Below are 22,410 nucleotides of genomic sequence, written 5' to 3'. Positions count from 1 at the left end.
TGTTAGTGGAAGATTCGATGAGGCAAAGTAAAAATTGTTGGAGTGGCACTTCTTGCTATGGAAGATAAGGAAACATTGTCCTGGTTTTTGGAAACTTTTAAACAAAACAATCCTTCCTCAGAGAATCTTTGCGTGGTTATGGCGGACAAGGATTTGAATAAAAGAGAACTAATAAAAGTTACATTTCCTGGTGTAAAAGTATTAATATGTCTCTTCCACGCATTAAAGGCATTTAAAAGAGAAGTCACTGTCGCGAAAATGGGCGTTACTCAAGCGAAAGTTGAATCACTGTTGTCCCTTTTTCAACAAATGGCGTATGCTAACATAACAGGCCACTAGTATTAACCAGTGAAGACAAAGAATTGCAACAAAAATGTATTAAAAGCACTAAGAGACCCAATGGAATTTGAAGATGACGACGAATACAGACAAAGTCGTGAATATCTAATGGAGCATGCTGGATATCAGTTTTTTTTTCAAAGATACCCAAACTGCTCTTAACATATTAAGAGATGAAAAAGGTATAGACATAATGGCGCGTTTCTAGTCGCCTGATCGCTGCGAACGGAGCTTCTCACAATTTTAAATTTCTAAACTCCAGTCAAGTTTAAACAAGCATTCCGTTATGTTTATACCTTTTAACCAATTGTTGTTTGCGAACTTATATTTTTTTATTATATTTATTTTTTACTCGATTGATTGCTAAAACAACGAACTTTGTAGATTGTTTTTTCGCAAAAAAGAAACAGTAGTTATCGCTGCATAAAACACGTTATTTTTCCTTACTTTATTTTGATAATCCTCGTCCAAAAAGGCAACAAAGAAAGCTAGGAATTAAGTTAAGATCCTGTACCGGTGCACTAGATTTACAAATATGGGGTCCGGTAGTAAAGGTTCATTACTGGTGCAGCAGTTTTAACTCTACGAATCCGGTACTGGTTCAGTAGTTTTTCGATGTACGATTCCGGTACCGATGCAGCAGACACTTCGTTTCATTTTTACTGCACCTTGAATAATCAATAGTGGTGCGTAAAACTTGAAAGCAACCTAGTCCAAAGGACATCTCTAACTGAAATAGCTATCCTCGTTTCCAGGGTCCTCTAATACTAACTACCCTTAGAGCGAGGTTGTGAAATAGCGGTCGCGCACCATCATCGGACGCAAAATTTGATATTGCCAGATATCTTGTTACAAAAACAAATAAAGGAGCCATAATTTCAGCCAAATTTCTATTTTAATTATTTTTTGCCAAAAAAATTCCATAAAACTACAGTAGAATCAATCTAAAGCGGACACCATTGCAAAAAAAAGTGTCCGTCTTATAAAGATTGTGTCCAAAAATCACTTTCAGAACAAAATTTTGCCGGAAATATGACTTTTTGTTTATATGCGTTTTTTCTTTGTTCTATTACTTTTAAATCAAGGAAATGAGACACTTGTATTATTCATACGCTCTACTGTTATATAGACAAAAACAAATATTAACTAACAAATACATTGTGTTTTATAATCTACTCAAAGAAATCTCGGATTGAAGTTTGCTTACTTTTTGATATTTAAAGATTTTTTCGTAACTGATGACATTTAAGTATTTTTATGTGTCTGCTTTACACAAAGCTTTTCTAAGGGAAAATGTTATTTGGTGCAAAAAAGTGTCCCTTTTATAAAGTGTCCGCCTTATAATTGTCCGTCTTATAGAGATTTTCTTGTGAGAAAGAAATATAGAGGTGTCCGCTTAAGACCACGTCCACCAAGAGAGATTCCACTGTTTTACAAATAAATTTTTTTATCAGCCTTTTTTACATTGACCATGTCATTATCGCTATATTTACTACAATAAAATTTCGTTCTCTTTTTCTCTTTTCTTCTTACAACAACTTTTTATATTTAAACTATTGAAGTGGCATAATCAAACGAACTAACACACATATGATATAAACACACTTTTAGTCAAGTTGTCAAATGTTAGTAACCTCCACATGCTTGTTCAATCATGATCTTTTATGAAAGATCAGGGTACTCGTATACAAGTAATATAATTAATGTCAATCGCAATAACAAAAAGGAGATAATACAATAATTTTCACTTATAAATTATTGTCTGTTGTAAGAAAGTTTATTTTCGTCCTTGTTTCTCTTTAAAAAACATTTCTTAAAGTTCCAAACCCCTGTATCTTTTGTCGTTCTGATAAATACTCAATATTCCAAAATCCTGCTATGCTTATGACCAGAAGTGTCTCTTGTCTATTCGCCATTGGTTGTAGTAATTGTACATTTTAATTACTCTTCCCAAATTTCGGCACACTTCTTTTAAAAGATTCTAATTCGTTGTGGCGTAGTGTGACGAAGCTTCCTTGTTTCCACAAGAGGATCAGAATACAATATTAAATTTGTTACCACATACACATTCAGCTTTAGTCTTGGAATGGCTCAGTTGTATCTATACCGTAATGCATCCTGAAACTGTTCTTTATTTGAGCCATATCCGATGTTATTTAATGGTAGGCTAGTTAACTAATTCGATGCACAGCTTCCCTGGCTTCTTTTTTTCTTTTTGTCCATCAGACACATTTTTACGCACTGGTCCAACTGGTCTGTATTTGTTGCAAATCATATTTTCGATGTTTCTCACGTTCAAACTGTAGTGACAACGTCCGCAGGAGATATCATCTTTGTGTTGATTGTTACCTTTCACATATCAAAAAAAGTTGAGACAATTGCGTATATTGCCATTTCTAAAGCATCACCTTCACTAGCCCCTTCTATGGATATACTTCAATAACAAAAAACCCTGCTCGAATCACGTAACGATCATATAACGGACACTGCATGTTAACAGGTTGTCTGACGGTTGATTCTATAGAAAATATTGATATGCGTAATTCAAGCATCCATTTACCCCGTGAAGTGTATTAAGGGAAAAGCGTAGCCGCGACTTTTCTAGATATTATATTATTATATCGCAAATGCAGACATGTATTCTAACGCGTGATTAGTTTACATAACCTGAGCAAAAAACAGTATTTATTAAGACAAAAATACATCTCACTATAAAAATGGTGCCAAGGTACTCTATCAATTTTACTGTCTATCTTGTTTTTTACTTTTTGCGTTGCACAAGAAACATATCTACATATATTGCTATTTCTTAGTACACCTTAATATTTTTTATATGAACAAACCTTTAGGAATGTATAAGAGTTTCAACAATGGAAAATTCAAAACGAGTTAAAAATCTTTCAGCCTTTATATTGCATTGACAGTTTAAACTGTGTCAATAATTTTAAACAAGCAACCTTACCCCCAGGGCTTGTTAGGCTTTGGACCTCCAAGGCTAGGCTTTTTATATTTGGACGGCCTGAAGTATAAAAAGCCTAACAAGCCCTGGGGATGAGGTTGTTTAAGCAAGTTTTATTTAACGTAAATTTAGTGGCAAATCAGCAATCAAAAGACTAAACCAAGGCGACCTTAGGAAGAATTCTGTAATTTCGCTTGTAAAATTTAGTATAGACTGACTGATTTCCACATAAGTGCTAATGGTGATTACGTAAGAGTCATAATTGATTGTTGACTTTCATAATTACCAGAGAAAGTGCTGCTTCTTTAACAGACATACTTATTTTTGATAATAGTTATGTCCTCTTTTTGGTAGCCTGTTCTTTCGACCATCTTTGTGCCATTTGACTTCCATCAATAAAATTAAATTTGAAAAAGGAGCAATGAATTATTAGTGATGAATTTTCAGATACAAAAAAGGTTTAAATAATCCTTGTGAACAAAATATTAAACTGTATCGTAATTGCTCTAGGCTCTTAATTTAATTTCGCGATCTTAAGGGTAAGCGGTTAATTGGACCGGCGCCTAATGAAGCACTGGAGCTTATTTAGAGTATTTTGGATTGTATTTTTAACATGAGTCCGGACGGACGGACGGACGGACGGACGGACGGATACGGTTATTATAATATAGATATAAATATAAAAGCTTGCATTGGGTGTGGATTTGGTTGTAAGCAACAGATACCTCGCCCTATGTTCTAATATTTTTCAACATAATTAAAGTAGCTTGGGACAAGTCTGCATTTGTCGAAGGGAAATGATGATAGAAAGATTCGTGAAAAAAGCTAAGTTTTCAAAATATGCACTGGAATGTATATATACAAGTTTATCAAAGCAATTCATACACAACTCATTTCTTTTTTATTGAGAAAGAATGTTTTGATATCTCCTTTTCCCTAAAAAAGAAAATAGAAATTTTTATTAAAAAAGAGAAAAACAAAAAATAACCTAACGTTAACAAAAGAGATAAAAAAAACACTTTTTTATAGTTGATTTTCGCAAAAATATTTAAAATGCATCCTCGTCCCCAGTTCTTTTTAGGTTTTGATATTTCCGTCCCAATATAAAAATCTAAAAAGTCCGTGCGGCGATGTAGAAAAAACACTTAATCACTAGACCGTATAGTACACAAATTGACCTCGCCACGAAGGGCGAAATGGCAGCATGCAGTCTATTGGCTATAACTCGTGATTCCTTAAGTTCGAGATATCAAGATAGAGGAACCGTATGAAAGAGAATTACATTTTCTATCTTGCAGTTCTTACATTCACTATTGTTAAGTGGGGAGCTGGCCAGAAAGCCGGTTTAAAGCTGACAGATTTTCGGTGAAAAACAATTGAATTTTTTTCAAAGGGTTAATTTTCATTCCCTTCATATTTTAAAAGTCTTGTTTAAAAAACAAAGGGAGTTGGGACACAATAGTATGTTTCTCTTGAACCGAATCATGGTAAAACCTATATTATTTCTCTTCATCCTTCTCGAAGGATCACAACAATAACAAATTTTAAATAATGATTACCAGAGTTTATAACATTTGTCAAGCAAATGAATTAGTCGGCATTCTAACACAGTCACATATTGTAAAAAATAAGAAAAAGCAAATGTACGTTCTCCTTACCTTCATACTGACTACACCTCTCTCTTCTAACAAGTAACCTCCTAATTCATCAAGAAGTTGCTTACATTCAGGACTAACATGAACACGACCCGGTATCCCGTTTGATTCCATTCGGGATGCATAATTAACTGTGTCACCGAATAAATCATATCGTGGTCTTTTCAGTCCAATTACGCCTGCTACGCATGGTCCTGTAAAAATAATATTTTTTTTTCCATATTTCTGCAGTCGAATTCACATTGTTAATATCAGTACCTCTTTCGCAAAAACTTTCACATGCACTTATTTTAGCGCTTTATCGCAAACACAATGCTCCCGCAAACACCTAGATCAAAAATAAATGCAATAATTCAGGTTATTTTGACACCCCGCGTTACAGTCAAAGAAACACGTTAAAAACAAAATATTTAAACCTTAGGTTTTTCAATTCTTTACTACAATTTAGAAAATAGCACAGCTTTGTTAGGGTCTTGATTGAATTTCTGAAAAAGTAATTTTTTTATAATGGCCATTTTAAATGTAGAGTTTTGTAAATCCATGCGGAATCTTCTACCGAACGCGAACCACGTTGTATAGTAGAAAAATAAGTTAGAACAATGTTATCCAGATTTTCAACCGCAAAGAAAGGAAGAATTAGTCAAATTTAGAGGAAATTCTGCGGGTATAATTAAGTCCCGAAGGCCTATGATTTTAATCGCCTACTTACCCGTATGTATTCCTGTTCTCATTCGGATCTTCATTTCCGGTCTGTGCTTTATCTTAAACGTTTCAACAAATTTTAATAGATCTAACGACAATGTTGCAATTTCTCCAGCATGTCTGATTCCATTACGTAACGGTAGTCCAGAAGCAACCATATATGCATCTCCTATTGTTTCCACCTAATAGAAAGAGTGTGCTGGAAATTACTTCTAAGTTCTTGTGTAACGTTTTTACCAGTTTATTATTCATAAACAGTTCTTAACCCTATTCGATCCGAGTTATTTTAAACATTTTATGACGGAATAAATATTGATAGGCTTGCACAAATGAAGTCAAACTTGGCACAACTATAGTACGTCATAAAAGAAATTTGTTTATGTCAGCACTTATTTATGACGTCATCAGAAAGCTTGAAATTCGTCCAAAATACCACTAAAATCCAATAACTTTTTGGAAAGAGTTTTCTGAGCATGAAATAAAAAATATATCTTCCGATTTTTATATATTTCTTATAATAAAATGCATAAAATATTCCGAAAATACGATTTTTCACGACTTTTTGGCCAAAATATTTGGGTCAGTGTATTTTAGAAAGTACCCCCTCCCTGATAAAATTAAGTTATGTTGCCAGATAGAGTCAGATAAATATATAAAAACTCAGCATATACGATAGCTATCTGTCTTAGCAAAACAGAGTGCACGAAAGCATCTAATTGGGCAATGCAAACAAAGAAATAAACAAATAACCAAACAAATAACCAAACAAACAAACAATAACACACACTTTATAAACATCGTGAGCATCCACACACTGATCAAAACAACTGTACAAATCATTCAACATTTCTACAACTTCTAATGGTGTACTATCTGCACATAACGATGTGAAGCCAACAATATCAGAAAAGAAGATGGTCACTGATTCAAAATACTCTGCTACCACTTCTTGACCCTCTTTCAATTTTGCTGCCACAGATCTAAAATTTATCAATTATCCTGATTTAGAAAAGTACATTGATATTGAAATATACATAGGACACAATACACACGTCTATACATCTTTTTATGATATATTTCCTATTGAATAGATTTCTATTTTATAGTAAATCTAGGTATATATATATACGATTCTACCCCATGCACCAAGAGAAAACTACAGATCTTGGGAACATAAAAACAATCTAAACTACACATTTATATAATCAACTCCAGTTTCTATGTCATTCTTTGCTAATGCAACATTCTGAAAAGCTAAGCAATCATATTCCTATTGCAGACGATTTCAGCAGTTGCTCATCAGTATGATAAGATTGCTCATGAACTCTTTTGTAAATTGCTTGTCATGTTATTCAGATTAACGACTTAGTTGCCAAATGTTCTGATTCCCAGCCTGGTCAGTTGCTGAACTGTTACCTACTTTTTGACCCAAATCTCACCTTGGTAGCATTTTATAAAGCAAGGTTTCTGTTTTCCGTTTTTCTTCTTCCAACTGTTTCGTTCGAAGTGCTACTGTCTCTTCTAGATTTTCAGTGTATTTTTCCATCATTTGCAGCATATGATCCACCAAGCTTTCACTTCTAAAAACACGAATCGCAACAACATGCTTTTTTCATCCTTTTCTTAGCTTTATTTTCATGATGAGGCGTTAATTTGAAATTTATAGTACTTCCTCAAACACGAAAGTAAGGTCTTCTTTAAACTCGACATTCTTTAGATATGCAATGCTTAAAAAGTAACTGGGGAAGAAGCTTGGTGCATTTAATATTTTAAGCAGTCGGTTTTTTCAATAGTTTATTCTTCAGGCTTTTTACTGAGTCGTCCTTTTACAATTTCAATAAAAAATTAAAAATCCTAAAAATTCACTTTTTTAGAACTTTACATTCTTTCAGAATATGAAAATCATGTGTTTATCAAATGTTTTTATTTGTTATCTCAATTTTAAGCTTCATCCCAGGGAATAAATTTTGGAAATTGCGTGTAAAGTTCGTGATATACAATTTCTTAAATTACCCACGAATTGGCAAAAATTTCTACTGCAAAAATTTCTTCCCTTTCCCCTTCTTTAAGTATTTAAAAGTAACCAAATAAGAAAATTAATTCGGAAATAAAAGAAAAAAGAGATTTACGAGTAATGATCTCTGTTTAACATTCGAATAGCTTTGGTGATCTCTTTTAAGGTTGGTCTTGCGATTGGATTATCCTCCCAACATTGTTCAATTAAGCTTCTTATAAAAATAGGTGGGTCATCTTCGTTGTGAAATTTTGGACGTCGATTATTAAACATTACTTCTTTGGTAATATCTAAAAAAAATACGAAATGGGCGAAAAATGATTAAAATTAATGGCAGGAAGCATTCTTCTTTTTGTTAAGGTTAATTGGAAGATTTTTTTTCGCGAACAAATATACTTTTCTTTGTTTCTTTCAGTCAATAATGCATTTTACTTTAAAGACTGAGTAACTTCGTTTTAAATTCCTAGCGCCAATTTTACTTGCAATTGGTTCTACAACCTTGAATATTTGTATCGTCTGTCAATGATTATTCCGTGAAGTGCGCGTCAGAAAGTGTGACATCTTTGGCATGCCTGACTTACTGGTCTGTAAATATTGCAATTTTATTTCCCTGGCCGCAGAGTACTGACCATTCAACCATGTTTAAGAAAAGGCCAAAAACTTCTGTTGTGTTAATATTTTTGGCCTCTTCTCAAGCAGGTCAAACCAATTTATGCCGACGTCAATAGAAATTATCACGTTTTAAATACATTAGTACCCTGTTAAGTCCACTGTGAATCTCATATAGAAATAGCCCATGCAAATACTTGGGAAGACAAACTTTAACTTTGTTCGGTATTATAGCTTCTTAAGGACAGTAGCTCGGTAAAAAGCTAAGACGAAAATGATACTGACCTTTTACCCTTTTTCCTTCTTTGTCCATTTCATTCTTGTATGGATACTGTCTAGTAAAAATTTCATACAAGATCATACCAAAACTGTATATGTCAGACTCACGTCTACGGAATCTTTTATCACGCAGTACTTCAGGTGCCCACCATAGTTGTTCTAAAAGGCAAAATTGAACATGAGGATCAGCAGTATTGTCTTCACATTTACGCGTAAATCTCGTGCACAGATAGATAAAGCAATGTCTAGACTCTAAAAGCAGTTAAAAGCATTTTATAGACCAAGTTGGTAAAATTAGTCACCTTTTTTTCCGGAATCACACTTTTTAAAAGAATCATGATAATTGGCCTCCAGATCCGGCATGAAATGAAAAATCCCAAAATCTGTCAGTTTGCAGACCCATTTGTGGTCGATCACACATGTCAATGATGACAGATTACCATGAAATTCGATTGGACTTCTATGGATTGATGCTAATCCCTGCAAAATAGACAAGAAAAGCCTTTATGGTTGCTTCATTCAATTAAATGACACGTCATTGCAGTGCAGCATTGTTCTTGATTATTGTCTCTGGACTACTTGCATTAAGACATACTGTTGCAATTTGATTACAGGTAAAGTTAAACAGCAAAATGAGTTAAATACTTTGCTCGTCTTAATAAATTAACAAAAGAGAAGGGGGAGGTGGAGGTGGGTCAAATTTGGAAATAAGCAACTTGAGGTGGGTATGCATGAGGGGATGGATCATTTGGTTCTGCAGAGTATGTTCTATAAACTCCCAAAACGTCAGAGGTCGATAAAGAAACCAGTGGAGGGAACAAATAGAGGTGTATAAATTTTCGGATGTGATGGACTGGTTTCGCAGTATTATTGTAAAGATATCCTCGTCAACAGCTGAAAATGGTTTCATTTTAAGTGTCAGAGATATAGTTTACAAATGCATTACCTTTGCAATATCGTCTGCAAATGACAATTGAAACATTCTGTCTATGCTAACATCGTTTTGTAACACTTGCTGTATTGAAAATGAAATGAAAAAAGCAATCAATATGTCATACTCCCTAAGAGTAAAAACTGTGCTGGAACAAAGGCTTGTGGTAAATGCACTAATTTATAGCAAACCTGTAAGCAACCCTTAGAACTGTGCGACCAGACGAAATGCAAGCCATCTGTTTGTTTAATAACTCCAATGAATGCATCGACGTTACTATGATTTATGTCTTTTAGCTATAACGGGAAACCAGAAAACTCGTAGAGGGCAGCATTTGTAATGATATAATCCTGACTGTGTTTTTACAGGACCAGTCATTTCAATTCTGATTGCTATCCATCCTTTATTACAACAAACAAAAAGAAATTGCAAAAAAGATTCCATCTATGAAAAAAGTAATGAAAATAAGAACAAATAGGATACACTATGAGTTGTTTGGTGTAAATTGAAATTTCTGATGGGCTTACACGTCTCATTTTGATCAGAACATCTCTTGTCAATTCGATTTTGTAATGATGCAACGTTTTTAATTCTATCTTTCGACTTTTGTAGACTGCATAGCTGTTAGTTTTTGTTCCGTTATGAGTACCTTCATTGGATTGGGAAAGTTTCTGAAAATAAATATTTAAATTTTGAATCATTTCTATTTTAAAAGAAATTTTCCCGCTAATAATAGTAGTGTCTAGCGAGTTGCTACTGGCTTATCTCTAAAACAACGCATTCTATTTAAAAAAAATCATATCTACGCGGTAAAAACAATGTCAACCTGAGAATTGCTATAAAATGTCTTGTTGAAAACAGTTTGAACCACTCGCCACTTTAATCTCACCACTTAACACTCGCCACTTTAAACTCGCCAACCCACACTCGCTATTTCGAACTCGCCACCTAAGTGATTTACACGCTTAATTAAACTTAAAGATTCGCTTACACCAAATAGATCTTTTTCAACCCCATCGTTATTTTTAGGAAATACAATATCATTCATGTTTATGACCAAATCATTGCTCAAGAATTCGTACTCTAACTTTCTTTTCCTAAAAATAAAAGTATACAAACGGATGGTAATCTTTTCTCAATATTTTATCGCATTCCAAGAGAACATAAAGTTTAGTCACTTATAGGTAGGACCGCACTGCATTAACACATTCCAAGAGTCCTTAAAAAATCCATTTACGATCATAGTGAAAGTGGTAACTGCAAAGAAAGGGAAAAAACAGACAGGTGCAGAAAAATTTACTTGAGATATTTTTCCCGGGCAGGAAAATTTTAATTTATATCAGCCGCCATTCTGAATGCAATGCTTTTCACATTTTCTTCAATGTTTATTTTATACGTTATGTAGTTCTCGCATTTTTATTGGCTGGAGAAAATTATTTTTTGAGAAAAATTCTAAAAAAATTGAAAATTCCATGATAATTATGAAAACTTATTTTAATACGCATGTTCATGTTGAAAGCTTTTCTTGTCCGGGAACTAATTCAACAAGTGGGGACCAGCCTTAAATTAAGAACCGTTTTGAATTGTTTTTAAAGAAGAAATGTTCTCTGACTTACTCAACAACAAAAAACCTGCCGTAAATTGTGTTACTAAAAGTCATTTATCTTTTTTTTTGAATAAAAAAAGTAAACAAAAAATACACGGGGAAAAAAATGACACCTAAAGAATTCTATAACTTGAATTCAATTTCTCTTGTTTACAATAGAGTGTAAATCAATCTTTTACAGTTTATTGCGTATGGTTAAATAAGACAGATAAAGTATTTCCTCAAACTTACCTACGAACAAATATTGCCAGCATAGGCAGCATTAACAGCAGAATTGGTACGATCATTAACCATAAGTAACTCTTGGTGTTACTTTCTAAAAAAGCATCAAATTTATAATGCCTGTGTACGTCTGTCTGTCACGCAAAATGGTAACACAAGTAGTAAGACGCATAAAATGCGGTATAAAAAGAACAGGCGAACTCGCAGATTTCTCCAAAACACACCGACAAAACTATAAATGAAGACAACAGAGGAAGCCGCAACCTATTAAAAGATTTTCTGCATCAAACTGCGAAATTAAGCAGCTTACCGCATTTTTCTTCATAAAATCCACACGTGGGCATATCTAGCGGTGGATTTTTAGAGCCACCCGGAAAGCGGATTACAGTTTTTCGATTTAAAACAATCGACTTGTTGTAAAGTGGATTGTACGTCGCTATAACAACACGTTCATTATTGATGTTGATGATTTGAAATGAGGGGATTCTGTCACCATTTTGATCCATCTGCACGTGGCCAGACATACCTAAAGAAGTTAAGTTATTTTCAAAACTATTTTCGCATAATTTTTACATAATTTTTGCATAATCTACACATAATTTTCACTAATTTTTGTATAATATTCACCTAATTTTGACATGATGCATACTTTTCACATCATTTTTAAAAAAAAAATTCATATTTTTCACATAATCACTAAGTCATCTCTTTAAATCAAACTCTTAGCTGTGGCAATGACAGTATATTCTAGAATCACAAAAGAGTAATAATACCTTCAAATGAGATGTTTTTGATATACTGAAACAGAAGTTTTGAATCGATGTAGTTTCTATCTATTTTACCATCCTTCACCATTCTGTCAACAGCTAATGCATATACCATTGTTGCGTCATAAAGATATGCAGCTATCGATAAAATCTGTGTAAAAAAATGTCACAAAGAGCGTAATAAGTATCGATAAAAAGACTATCTGTAATATAACTAAATTTTTTTGTGTTGATTTGTCTCATAAATAAATATAAAATGATGGAAACAAGAATTTTTATTAAACAACCCGTGTTTTCTACTTTCAGCACTAACTGACAGTGATAATTTAACTTCAAAATTATAGGTTATCCTTCGAGACCTATTCCAGACCTGTAACTCACAATATTATCTCGGTGAACTAAGAAAAATTTAGGATAAGAGGCGATTATAATCAAATTAAGCAGTCCTGATTAGTTAAAGAGGAATTATTGCCCGCGAATATCAAATTTAGGTATGGTAACTTCAATTCTCAAAAATAATAAACAAAGTTTAAAAAATGGCATGTATCAGCAAATCAACAACTGGATATTTTAAGGTTAATGTCATTTTACAAAACACCAGTGACATTTTATTGAAAACAACACGTTTGGTTAAATATGGTGAAAGATCACCTTTAACTTTGTGGTCTGAATCATGTTGATATTTCTGTGGAATAATAGTAATATCTTCAATGTTGAAATTTGTTTAGAATTCTAATAGTTTTGTTTAACAGTTCAAAACTCTATTCAAACAAGCTATTCTCCTGAGATAACTAAAGTTTGATTACTTTGTTTAGTTTTAGATAAAAGGCTTACTCAGGCCAAGCTTTCCTAATTCCTTTAATTTAATTTAGAATTAAAAACACAACAAAAGGCATGTAGTAATGTATATAGTAACTGTTTATTTCGAATACTACTGTCAAATATTGTCAACATAAAGCCCTCGCAATCTCGAGCAATATTGTTTACATCGGTCAATAAAATAAACGCAGCTTTATCTTATTGACCGATGTAACTTTTTTATTGAGCAAAACAAAAGAAAAATTCTTACTAACCGATGTATCGTTTTTCAGTTTGACATCAAGAAAAGGAGAAAGTTTCACTCTTCTTCGGCAATCTTCTTGGAAATTTTTATATTTTTGTGTCGAAGTATCTGGACTTGTGGCACTTACAGTTATGAGGCCTTGTAGGACGTTCTTATACAAGTGATCTCTTTCATTTCTATGTGATTTCGGTAAAGCGTAATCCATAGTTATGAAGGCGTAGTTTTTGTTAATCAAGCCAAGATCATATGCTTGCAGGAGAAATTGTGTCACATCTTGAGGACGTGTTATAAATAGGAACACTACAACAAAAAGAAAATTCAACTTTAATAAGTACGATTTTTTGTGTTTACTTTGTGCTAGCGTGTTATTCTACAATGCTGAACATAAATTAGTGGAAAAGTATTAAATTTTAACACCCCCTTTCCCCAAAGCTCATTGTTGGAGCCAAAACAGTGATTGACCTTCATAATTCAACCTAGAAGTTGGGGGAAAAGGAGAAATTAAAAAGTCTATACATTTTTTGTCCAAGATTGTAGTCCGTTGTAAAGATGTTTTGAGTTTATGCGGAAGTTTTTCTTTTCAAGTAGCACATAAAAATATAGATAACTTTAATAAAAAAGTACTAATAACACGTTTACCATCCCTATACCATGACTCAAAAGGAAGATAATTTTAAAGAGTAATACAGACTGGATGGAGCACGCGAAATAAAGGGCATATAAGGTGTAAAACTTTCGACTGATAAAACATAGATAAGTTATAGATATATATATGTTTATGTTATTAGTACTTTCTCATTAAAGTTCCTATATTTTCAAGCTCTACTCGAAAAGTTGAACTTCCTGATAAATGCATCACTTGAAAAATATAACAGGCAATTAATTACCTCTGCACTTTATACTCATCTCTTTCATGATCTTCTTCATATCTGTTACCGTTGAATATACATGGTAGGTACGTCTCTCCCCTATAGTGAAATTATTCTGTCTGAAAGCTTTCACAGTAGCTTGTCCAAGGGGTGTATATATTTCATGTGTACGTTCAATAATACACGCATACTTCCAATTATATTTCTCCATAATGGCAATAAATGCCTTTGGCGTCCATATCTTACTACTTCTGGCGTATGAATTTACTCTTGAAAAGAAAGGAAATCTCGTTTTATTGGATAGATGGATTGATGAACATCCGAAAGAAATCATAGGTATCTTTTTACACGTCGCTATTTCACCACCAGTGATGCACTGTTTTGAACAAAGTGGTCCAATGTAGGTCGATATGCCTTTGTCATACAAATCAATCGTTCCTTTTGCACCGTTATGGTCAACACAAGGTGCATCTGCATGTAGAAATGTTATTGTTGTGTTGTCTAAAAAGTTTGGAGTGTTTTTAATATCGTGAATAACACGTGTTATGGCACCCATGTAGCGGTTGGCAGCGTAACTTGAACTGTTTATTGTGACTAAGTAGCCCAATTTAATTTCGTCAAGTGCATGTGTAGTATGATAACATACAATAGTGATGAAAGAGATAAAGGAATTTCTGTAAAACATAACTGTAATGGTAATGCTCTACTTTGTCATATTAAAATGAATGTTTTTCGTGTTTTTCTTCGCTAAAGCATGTCTGCACTTGATGATCGTTCTATTTCGTTCGATTTGCAATGATTCCTTTTTCTATTTATTTAATGTAACAAAAAAATATATATATTTCACGTAATACCTTGAATAATCTCTTTCATTGTTTTAAAATAAAAGACAATATAAAAATCAGTTAAAATCAATCAGTAAAGATTAATCAGTAAAAATTTCGGAATTATGTCCTCACGTAGGATCTAATTTCGTGCACAAAATATTTTAACGTTCACGACTTCATTTTAAAACAAGTAGTTACACATTTTTTTTTGAAACGAACGCTATTAGTTTTATTAAATTATGCATTCATTTTTTATTTTTTTTGCGTGTTACTTTATCATTTAGAATCTTCAATACTTCTGACGTTTATATTATTCAACACCGCTTAATCCATCCTTCTGTTTGAATAATTGGAAAATATATAAAAAAAACTATTCATCAGGAACAGATTAAAAGAAAAATGTTTAATTATTTATTATTTTTCTAAATGTTTCTACATCACTATCTATTCTCTTTTATACATCGACAGCTTTAACTTCGATACTTCAACAGTACCGATTCATTATCTTTTAAATGTTAGTTAGATGACTAAGCATGGACAGTAGTCAAGCTAAATTTTAGAATGTTCCAATGCTCTTTTTTTTAGGAGTTACTTTTTCTACAATCTTACATGCTTCTTGTTGCGATCTATAACGTCTGTAGACTTTGATTTACGGTACTGATCAGAATCTAGACACTGTAACCTATTGTTTAATTTATTTTCTGACCGGAAATCTCCATCGTTATTTTAGTAATTCGTTTATTATTGAGAATACCCGCAGAAACTTGATACACACTTTGTCCAGCTCACTAAAATTGTACCTCCTTCGCAATTCAACGTTATTAGTTATTGGGAAAATAAACTATTCATTCTTTTAAGGAGTCGTTCTTTAGTTTTATTTACCTTTTTAAAGCATTGGTTGGTTAACTTTTAACATTTTTAACCTGCTTAGCAGCTTGGCACTTGGTTAACCTTTCACCTCTCAGCTCTTATATAGTGTATACAAAAAACACATTTTCTGTTCCGCAAGGCTTCTTCTTCGATTCAGCGGATATGGTCTTAGGAGAACGAATTGCACACAAGCGTAAAAAAAACGTAAATATAACATAACGAATTAGGATGTATATCAGGAGTTACAACGTTAGAATTATAAGACATTTCTTGTGAAAGATTGCTAGGTTAGAAAGTACAACACGATCAGACAGCTGCCTCCCAAATTATAAAATATTTATAATATACACAATAAACAAACAAGTCATAGAGTGAAAATAAATATGTATTTAACTAATTTAACCAGTTTAACTGTTTTCCATAATCTTTAGCGAATACCATAGTTGTATTCTTTCACCATTTTAGAGAATCGTTGAGAGAAAACTTGTTATGGTTTACAAGATTTGTAAGGTCTCTACTTTGAATATTTCGTGAGAAATACGACTCTTTTAAACTCTTTTCAATTGATTGAATCGATACACAGATCAGGCGAAAGTACTGGAAGTAAAGGAGCGCTGTACGTCAAACTTTATCGGGAAGTAGTGATTTAAAAAAGTCATTTAATGTCTCCTCAGTACTCACAGTGTTTTTATCATACGCTAAAGTTAGTAAGGTTACTAATTAATAAGGCCCCTCCCGTACGCTAAATTTTGTTGTTCCAGACATAGTGGGAACAGTTTCAAACGCAGTGAAAAAAAACAAAACAAATGGCGACCAAGTTGTATTTTACCATACTTTCTTGCGTTTTGTAGCCATCAACTTTTCATACAGAAAGAAGAAAAAAGGTATAATTTCTTACTTTAAAAGACCTCTTTTTGTTGAATAAAATATACGAAACAACTTACAGTATTGTAACATAAGACCTCAGCAGGCCTTTCCATTGTTTTTTCTCTTATTACCTGTTAAAGTAGTACTGGTAGTGTACGAGATATTTTATATCATACATGCTTCTAAAAGTGTTTGTTTTTTTAATAAAAGGAGGAACGTTCTTCTTAGTTACCTGTCATATAAAAAAAGAGAACTATTTATCTATATAAATTATTTTTCTAACATATCTAAGGACAAGTTTATTTCGCCGTATCACGGCTCATCAGCGGACCAGTTTGAACCTCGTACCTTTTAATTACTACTTGATGGTATTGAAACCCATTACGCAAACTAGGCAGCAGGCAGTTATAGTACATGACCGCGTGCCCCTCAATGCCTCTGGGAACAGAGCTATGCTCAATGCTATGCAGTGAACTTGTTCTTAGCGAACACTTATGCTGAGGACGCAGAGTTCACAGTCCTATAAAGCAGGAGAGCGAAATATTTAACATATATGAATTATTTATATATTTTTTTATCAGAAACCGCACTTCCACAATATGTTTTTCCGATAGAAAAACACATCGAGAAACCTTGAAACTGAAGCTGCAGTGAAGAAAAATTTTTTTCAGAACTTCAACCGTCCACGAAAATATTGAGACAGCGCCACTTTTTCGGCCCCTTTACAAAATTAGAGAACAGTGTCAAGTCGCGATTTCTCCGTAGTAAGTAGGCTGTGACGGTCCTACTTTTGCTGATGCATGGTAGACAGCGTTTAAGACCAGCTTTACACTCAGACGATGTGAAATCTTATCCTGGAAATAAAATTGGGACAAAAGAGTGTTCCACGTCTACAAGTGTTCTACCTGGATGAAATCACCACATTCTCATTCAGGGATGAAACGGTTATTTAGGTTATCTTTACGTGTGGTAAGATGAAGTAAATATTTCAATTTATGATGGTATAATAATTATGAAAGAAACCAGCTAACATCAATTTAACAAAACATGATAACCATAAATAGAAACTGAAGTGTGATTAGCTTATCATAAGATTTACGTTTAAACAGAAAGTAAGAATAGAATTCTTCCATAGTTTTTAATACTATGTGTTTTCTTTGCTTTGTCGTTCATTTTATCAAGTTATAACGAAAAAGAAAAACGATTTTTTTACATAGTTCCCTAGAATCGAAACGTTGTACCACGTGTGGCGGACGGAAAAATCTACAGAATGACCTGTAAAAACCACTTTTGCTACCGAATTTTTAAATTTCCTTCTTCATAAAAGTGTGTAAGTTAAAGCGCGTCCTCATTTTAAACAAATTTGAGATCACTGTGAAAGTTCTTGGACCAAAGTGATTTATTAAAAAGATCAAAAACGTTTAAGCAAGAATTTTTAAAAATGGACAAAAGTGACGAAATTTTCTACGACGGTTGAGTATATTGTCTGGAGCATATTTTCTCTGAAAGTTGCATCATTTAACAAGTATTATCGTGTGATTTGACCAATTTTAAATTTTTTTAAGTTACTTATGAGGACTTTGAATACTTTATTCCTTTTCCGTAAGCACTGATACAAATAAAGTTTCGTCAAAGAGAATAATTTAGTAACAGTGTATTATCCATGTCATAACAATAGTCGAATTAGTTAAAAAACTTACCTCTAAATAAAATTTTCACTGCAGGTTATCACTCGCTATGTTGTTATGAGATAACCTGTTTGTTAGAAAGAAGGATGACACGATCAATCAACAAATATGAAAGTGATTCAATGTGTTTATAACCTATTATGAATATTAGTGAAACTGCTATTCATAAAACAAAACTTGTTACAATCAAAGCTTCCATATATTTCATTTTTTTAAACTTTGAGTTTTTTAAGACAAATTGTTACGATGGAGAACTTTTTAAAATCTAGTGTAGGGTGGGGTGTAGCACAAAGTATGTTGTTATGGTGTTCCATGCTACCACGTTTTATCCTTAATTAGTGACGTCACATGAGCAGCAGAAATTTTGAGATTTTTTTCATTAATTCGTTTGTGTCAGTACAGAGTAAAAATGTGATCAGTTTTCATCTTAAGAACTGTTTAAGAGCATATTGCTATATGGGCAATATATATAATATCATATGATTTTTTTATAATAAAAGTTTGATTTTTTATTAACTTAGCGCAAGTCTGGGCACATAAAAAGTTTTCACTTCGCATGTTGGGCTCTTCTGAATAATAAAAATATTTAGGAAATTATAAATGCCACAACAGTGATTTTAAGAAAAAAGAATTTCTAGTACACAATTCTCGAAATTATCACACGAATAGTTCGAATTTTTTTTGTTCTGCCATTTTTTTTTTAATAACATAACAAGGCATGAGCTGTACAAAATTATGTTAAAAGCATATTGTTGTCGAAATGTATGCAGGAAAGGCAGACTATATATTTCCTTAAAGTTTCATAAGACAAATACAGTCCGGGGTTGGAAGGGATAATAAAAAGAAACATTAACTCTGTGTTCATGTAAAAAAACAAAAAAAATAAAAGTACTTAAAAGAAACATTTCGTAAATTCCTCGATTTATATCTACAGCAAGTGTGGAATGAGATAACTAGGCCATTGCACTACAGAGCAAATATAACCGTCCTTTTAGCTTGAAAAAGATACAATTTTAAGCCACGTTGCAACAAATGCTAACAGAGCCATTTGCTCGAGTTTTGTCTCACCTTTTTTGATTTGCGTCATTCTTTTTCACCCTACAAACTTGTCTTTCCATAACTTAAATACTGAAAAAAGTTTTTTATTTAAAATAAAATGGACGACAAACAAAGTTTTCGTTTAATATTGAAATGCAATAACTTCTTTAAGACTTACGTGAAAGTTCGACAACGAAGTATAAATGACTGAAATAATGAGTAGAACCAACATGTCAAAGTTTTATTCTGCAAGCTACCTATAAATATCTCGCTAGTAATTCTTCATTTACAATAAAAAGCAGTTTTTTCTCTTGGATTTCCTTCTGTTTCACAATAAATGTTTATATCGTGGTTGTCGATTCTATTATCTGGTTGTGCAATGTTTTTAAAACAGGAGTACGACTCTTTTTAAATGTTTGTATTTTGCAAATTAGAAACATATATTAAATTATTTATGTATAAGGTACGGGGAATATGATCAATTAAAAAGGTTATTATGTATAAGGGTGATAACGATCAATATGAATAATTTCTGAATTTATCACAAATACCGTAACTTACACATAGATTTTTCTGCTTTTCAGCGTTTATGAATTTAGTACATACGCTTCACAAAACGTGCATACCTCCCTTAGCTTGAAGACATTATTTCGGTTTGTCTGTTCAATATTCATATTACTGTGGAAAGTTTATCATTTCTTGAACATGATAGTTTAGTAGGCGACGTTTCGGGAGATCCTTCTCCCGTCATCGGACAAAGTAAAATGATGTTGAGCATGTATTTATATAACTGCAGAGGATCGAAATTCATAAAAATTGACCAATCAGAAACGAGCCGATAATTACAGTTAATTACGGTAATTAACATTTTCGGACCTAGATGTAGGTAACTACTTCTTCTGTAGGGCTGGTAACCAAATCTTGTTTAAACTTTATGTGTGCGTGTGTGGCAATTCCCTTAGCTTGTTTAATATTCTAAAAATTCACAATCAAATTAATTAAGTACTAATTATTTATCACTCCATGATTTTAAAATTCGACGAAATACGAAATAAATCGTACGCCTGTTTCCAAAAAGTTTGTTGTAAATTTCAATCTTATAAAGCGGGAAAAATAAATTTTTTTATGATGAAATTGATAACAGTCGAGTAAAAGTGAAAAGACAGAGGAAACAAACAATAAAAATTATTTTACCGTGAATGTTACATCAAAATTAAATTAGGGTAGGTCTTTTAAAAATTCAGGTTTATAAAATACGGAGCATTTTTATAAAGATGTTTAATATCATGTTGTTACAGACAGGCGAAATTAAGAAATATATCAGAGGTTCTGTTCTGTTTAGATACACTGATAAATTTAGAAGAGTCAAATGAAACTTAATATTCAAATTTTGAATACTATAGTCTTCAAAATTTGAACATTTTCTATTTAAACACTTGTTGTTTTCTCTCTGACTACCCAGATTCCTTAAGATTTTCCGCAGTCATCATACTCCAGACATCATACTCACCAGATATTTTTCCTGCTAATGATAATAGATTTTTAGCTTTATGCGCGAGGTTTGCGTTGTGAGCACTCCCTAAACAACAGGAAGTGAAAGTTGTAGTACATCTCGAAACGTGTGTGTTACATTTCGCTAGTAGTCGTCCATCATTTCGACAATCATAATTGTTCGCTCATCATTAATAAATACTCTAAAAATCTTTTTATTTTAACTACTGTTTTTTATTCATCCAACCAGTCAAATATGTTTGCCAGCTAAAACTTTAGCGTGACATTGCTAAATTAAGTTAGGTTAAAATTTAATCACCGCTTATATAGAAATGTCAACAAAACCTTAAAATACAAAATATCTTACGTTTTATTCTTGGGCTCAGTGTCGAATTATTTTTATCAAATTTTAACTAATTTATGTTATGGTATACCGACGTGCATTGCAAGATTGGGTGCGCGAGAATTTGACATAACTTTTTGTCATATATCTACAGCTGATTATTTTGTGAATGTTATCTTATGTATAAATTTAACATCTTTTTCTTTCATTGTTTTTTAATCTAATTCAGCTGTTAAAGCGCAACTCCTCCTCTCAAGATAAAAGTTTTTTTGTAGTTGTAAAGAAATTAGAGAATATAGACAAAATGTTTACAAGAAAAGCCTGTTAAGCTTAAGAAAATAGAAACAGGGTTGAGTTTTGTGAGCGCGCGATTGTATCAGTGAATTGACGTCACGAATCCAACAAAAACGAAAGTTAGGCATAATTAAATCACTCAAAAAGAGATTGTTGAGAGTTTCAATGAGTTTTTCCAACTGCATGTGGAAACTTAACACATCATATCTCGCTATTAAGAAGATATATTTGCGCAAAAACAAAGTTTAAAGTAAAATTTAAAAATGGCGCCTTCACATCCGTTAGCCCTATTCGGTCCGGGGTTTTCCAAACATACTATGACCGGGGGGGGGGGCGGATTCTGCCCCCCCCCCCCCCACCCCAATAACTTTTTATAGGATTGTTCAAATTGAATCAAACTTGGCACACTTATAGTACGTCATAAAAAAAACAAAATGGCGGCAATAAATTTTTGCTTGCGTCAGCACATTTTTCTGTGACGTCATCAGAAGCTTGAAAATTTTTAAAAATGCCACTATCTGCTTAAAATTTAATTACTTTTATTCTAGAGCGAATTTTTACATTCTGTTTGAAGTTTCTGAAAGCTTAATAAAAGCTATTTAACATATCTTCTGGTTTTTGCATGGATCGCATAAGAAATTGCCAAAAAATTGCCCAAAAATCCGGCTTTTTTAGATTTTCGGGTAAAATCCGACAAAATCGGGAAATAGGATTAGTCACGTGTCCAAATTATTCAAAATGATTTTTCTTGATGAAATAAAGTTGCGTTGCAAGTTTCAAGTTCTAAGGATAATCCTAACAGGAGTTATAATATTTTCTCCATTATAAGGATTTCATAGAGATTTTTAGGGGCAGTTTCAAGTAATGGCCAATATCAAAGCCTGTGAAAGGTATGGGAGCTAAAAATTTAGCATGCAGGTGTGTAATAGATAAATATTGAAACTCAGTAAGTATCATAGCCATATAACAAAGCAACA

General features: G+C 32.7%; 1 protein-coding gene across 2 annotated transcripts; it reads right to left on the bottom strand.

Moving 5' to 3' along the window:
- Positions 1-1,386: 1,386 nt before the first annotated feature.
- Positions 1,387-19,916, bottom strand: LOC130647415 (guanylate cyclase 32E-like). Of its 2 annotated transcripts, XM_057453266.1 has the most exons (20): positions 19,336-19,916; positions 18,280-18,334; positions 14,034-14,823; positions 13,157-13,446; positions 12,090-12,234; positions 11,627-11,842; positions 11,326-11,410; positions 10,480-10,585; positions 10,016-10,159; positions 9,680-9,784; positions 9,504-9,572; positions 8,860-9,037; positions 8,564-8,716; positions 7,785-7,959; positions 7,095-7,235; positions 6,443-6,635; positions 5,663-5,837; positions 4,957-5,147; positions 4,184-4,234; positions 1,387-2,857 (listed from the first exon to the last, which is right to left on the bottom strand). In XM_057453266.1, the coding sequence occupies exons 3-20, from the start codon at positions 14,698-14,700 to the stop codon at positions 2,801-2,803; spliced, it is 3,141 nt and encodes a 1,046-aa protein (XP_057309249.1). In that variant the 5' UTR covers positions 14,701-14,823; positions 18,280-18,334; positions 19,336-19,916; the 3' UTR covers positions 1,387-2,800. The 2 variants fall into 2 exon arrangements, with proteins under 2 accessions (XP_057309249.1, XP_057309250.1); XM_057453267.1 differs by lacking the exon at positions 1,387-2,857 and having other exon boundaries at positions 4,111-4,234; positions 18,280-19,913.
- Between the last annotated feature and the right edge of the window lie 2,494 nt (positions 19,917-22,410).

This window comes from Hydractinia symbiolongicarpus, chromosome 6 (genome assembly GCF_029227915.1).
Source record: "Hydractinia symbiolongicarpus strain clone_291-10 chromosome 6, HSymV2.1, whole genome shotgun sequence".
NCBI classification, from domain to species: Eukaryota; Metazoa; Cnidaria; class Hydrozoa; order Anthoathecata; family Hydractiniidae; genus Hydractinia; species Hydractinia symbiolongicarpus.
Note: the sequence above shows the minus strand (reverse complement) of the source record. Positions and strands in the feature narration are given on the sequence as shown.

Excerpts from the sequence above, each read along its gene's own strand:
- LOC130647415 (XM_057453266.1), bottom strand. The coding sequence starts at position 14,700 with ATGTTTTACAGAAATTCCTTTATCTCTTTCATCACTATTGTATGTTAT. Across the intron at positions 9,573-9,679 it reads GTTCTAAGGGTTGCTTACAG|CAAGTGTTACAAAACGATGT; the intron begins GTTTGCTATAAA and ends TTTTCAATACAG. Across the intron at positions 7,960-8,563 it reads AGAAGGAAAAAGGGTAAAAG|ATATTACCAAAGAAGTAATG; the intron begins GTCAGTATCATT and ends TATTTTTTTTAG.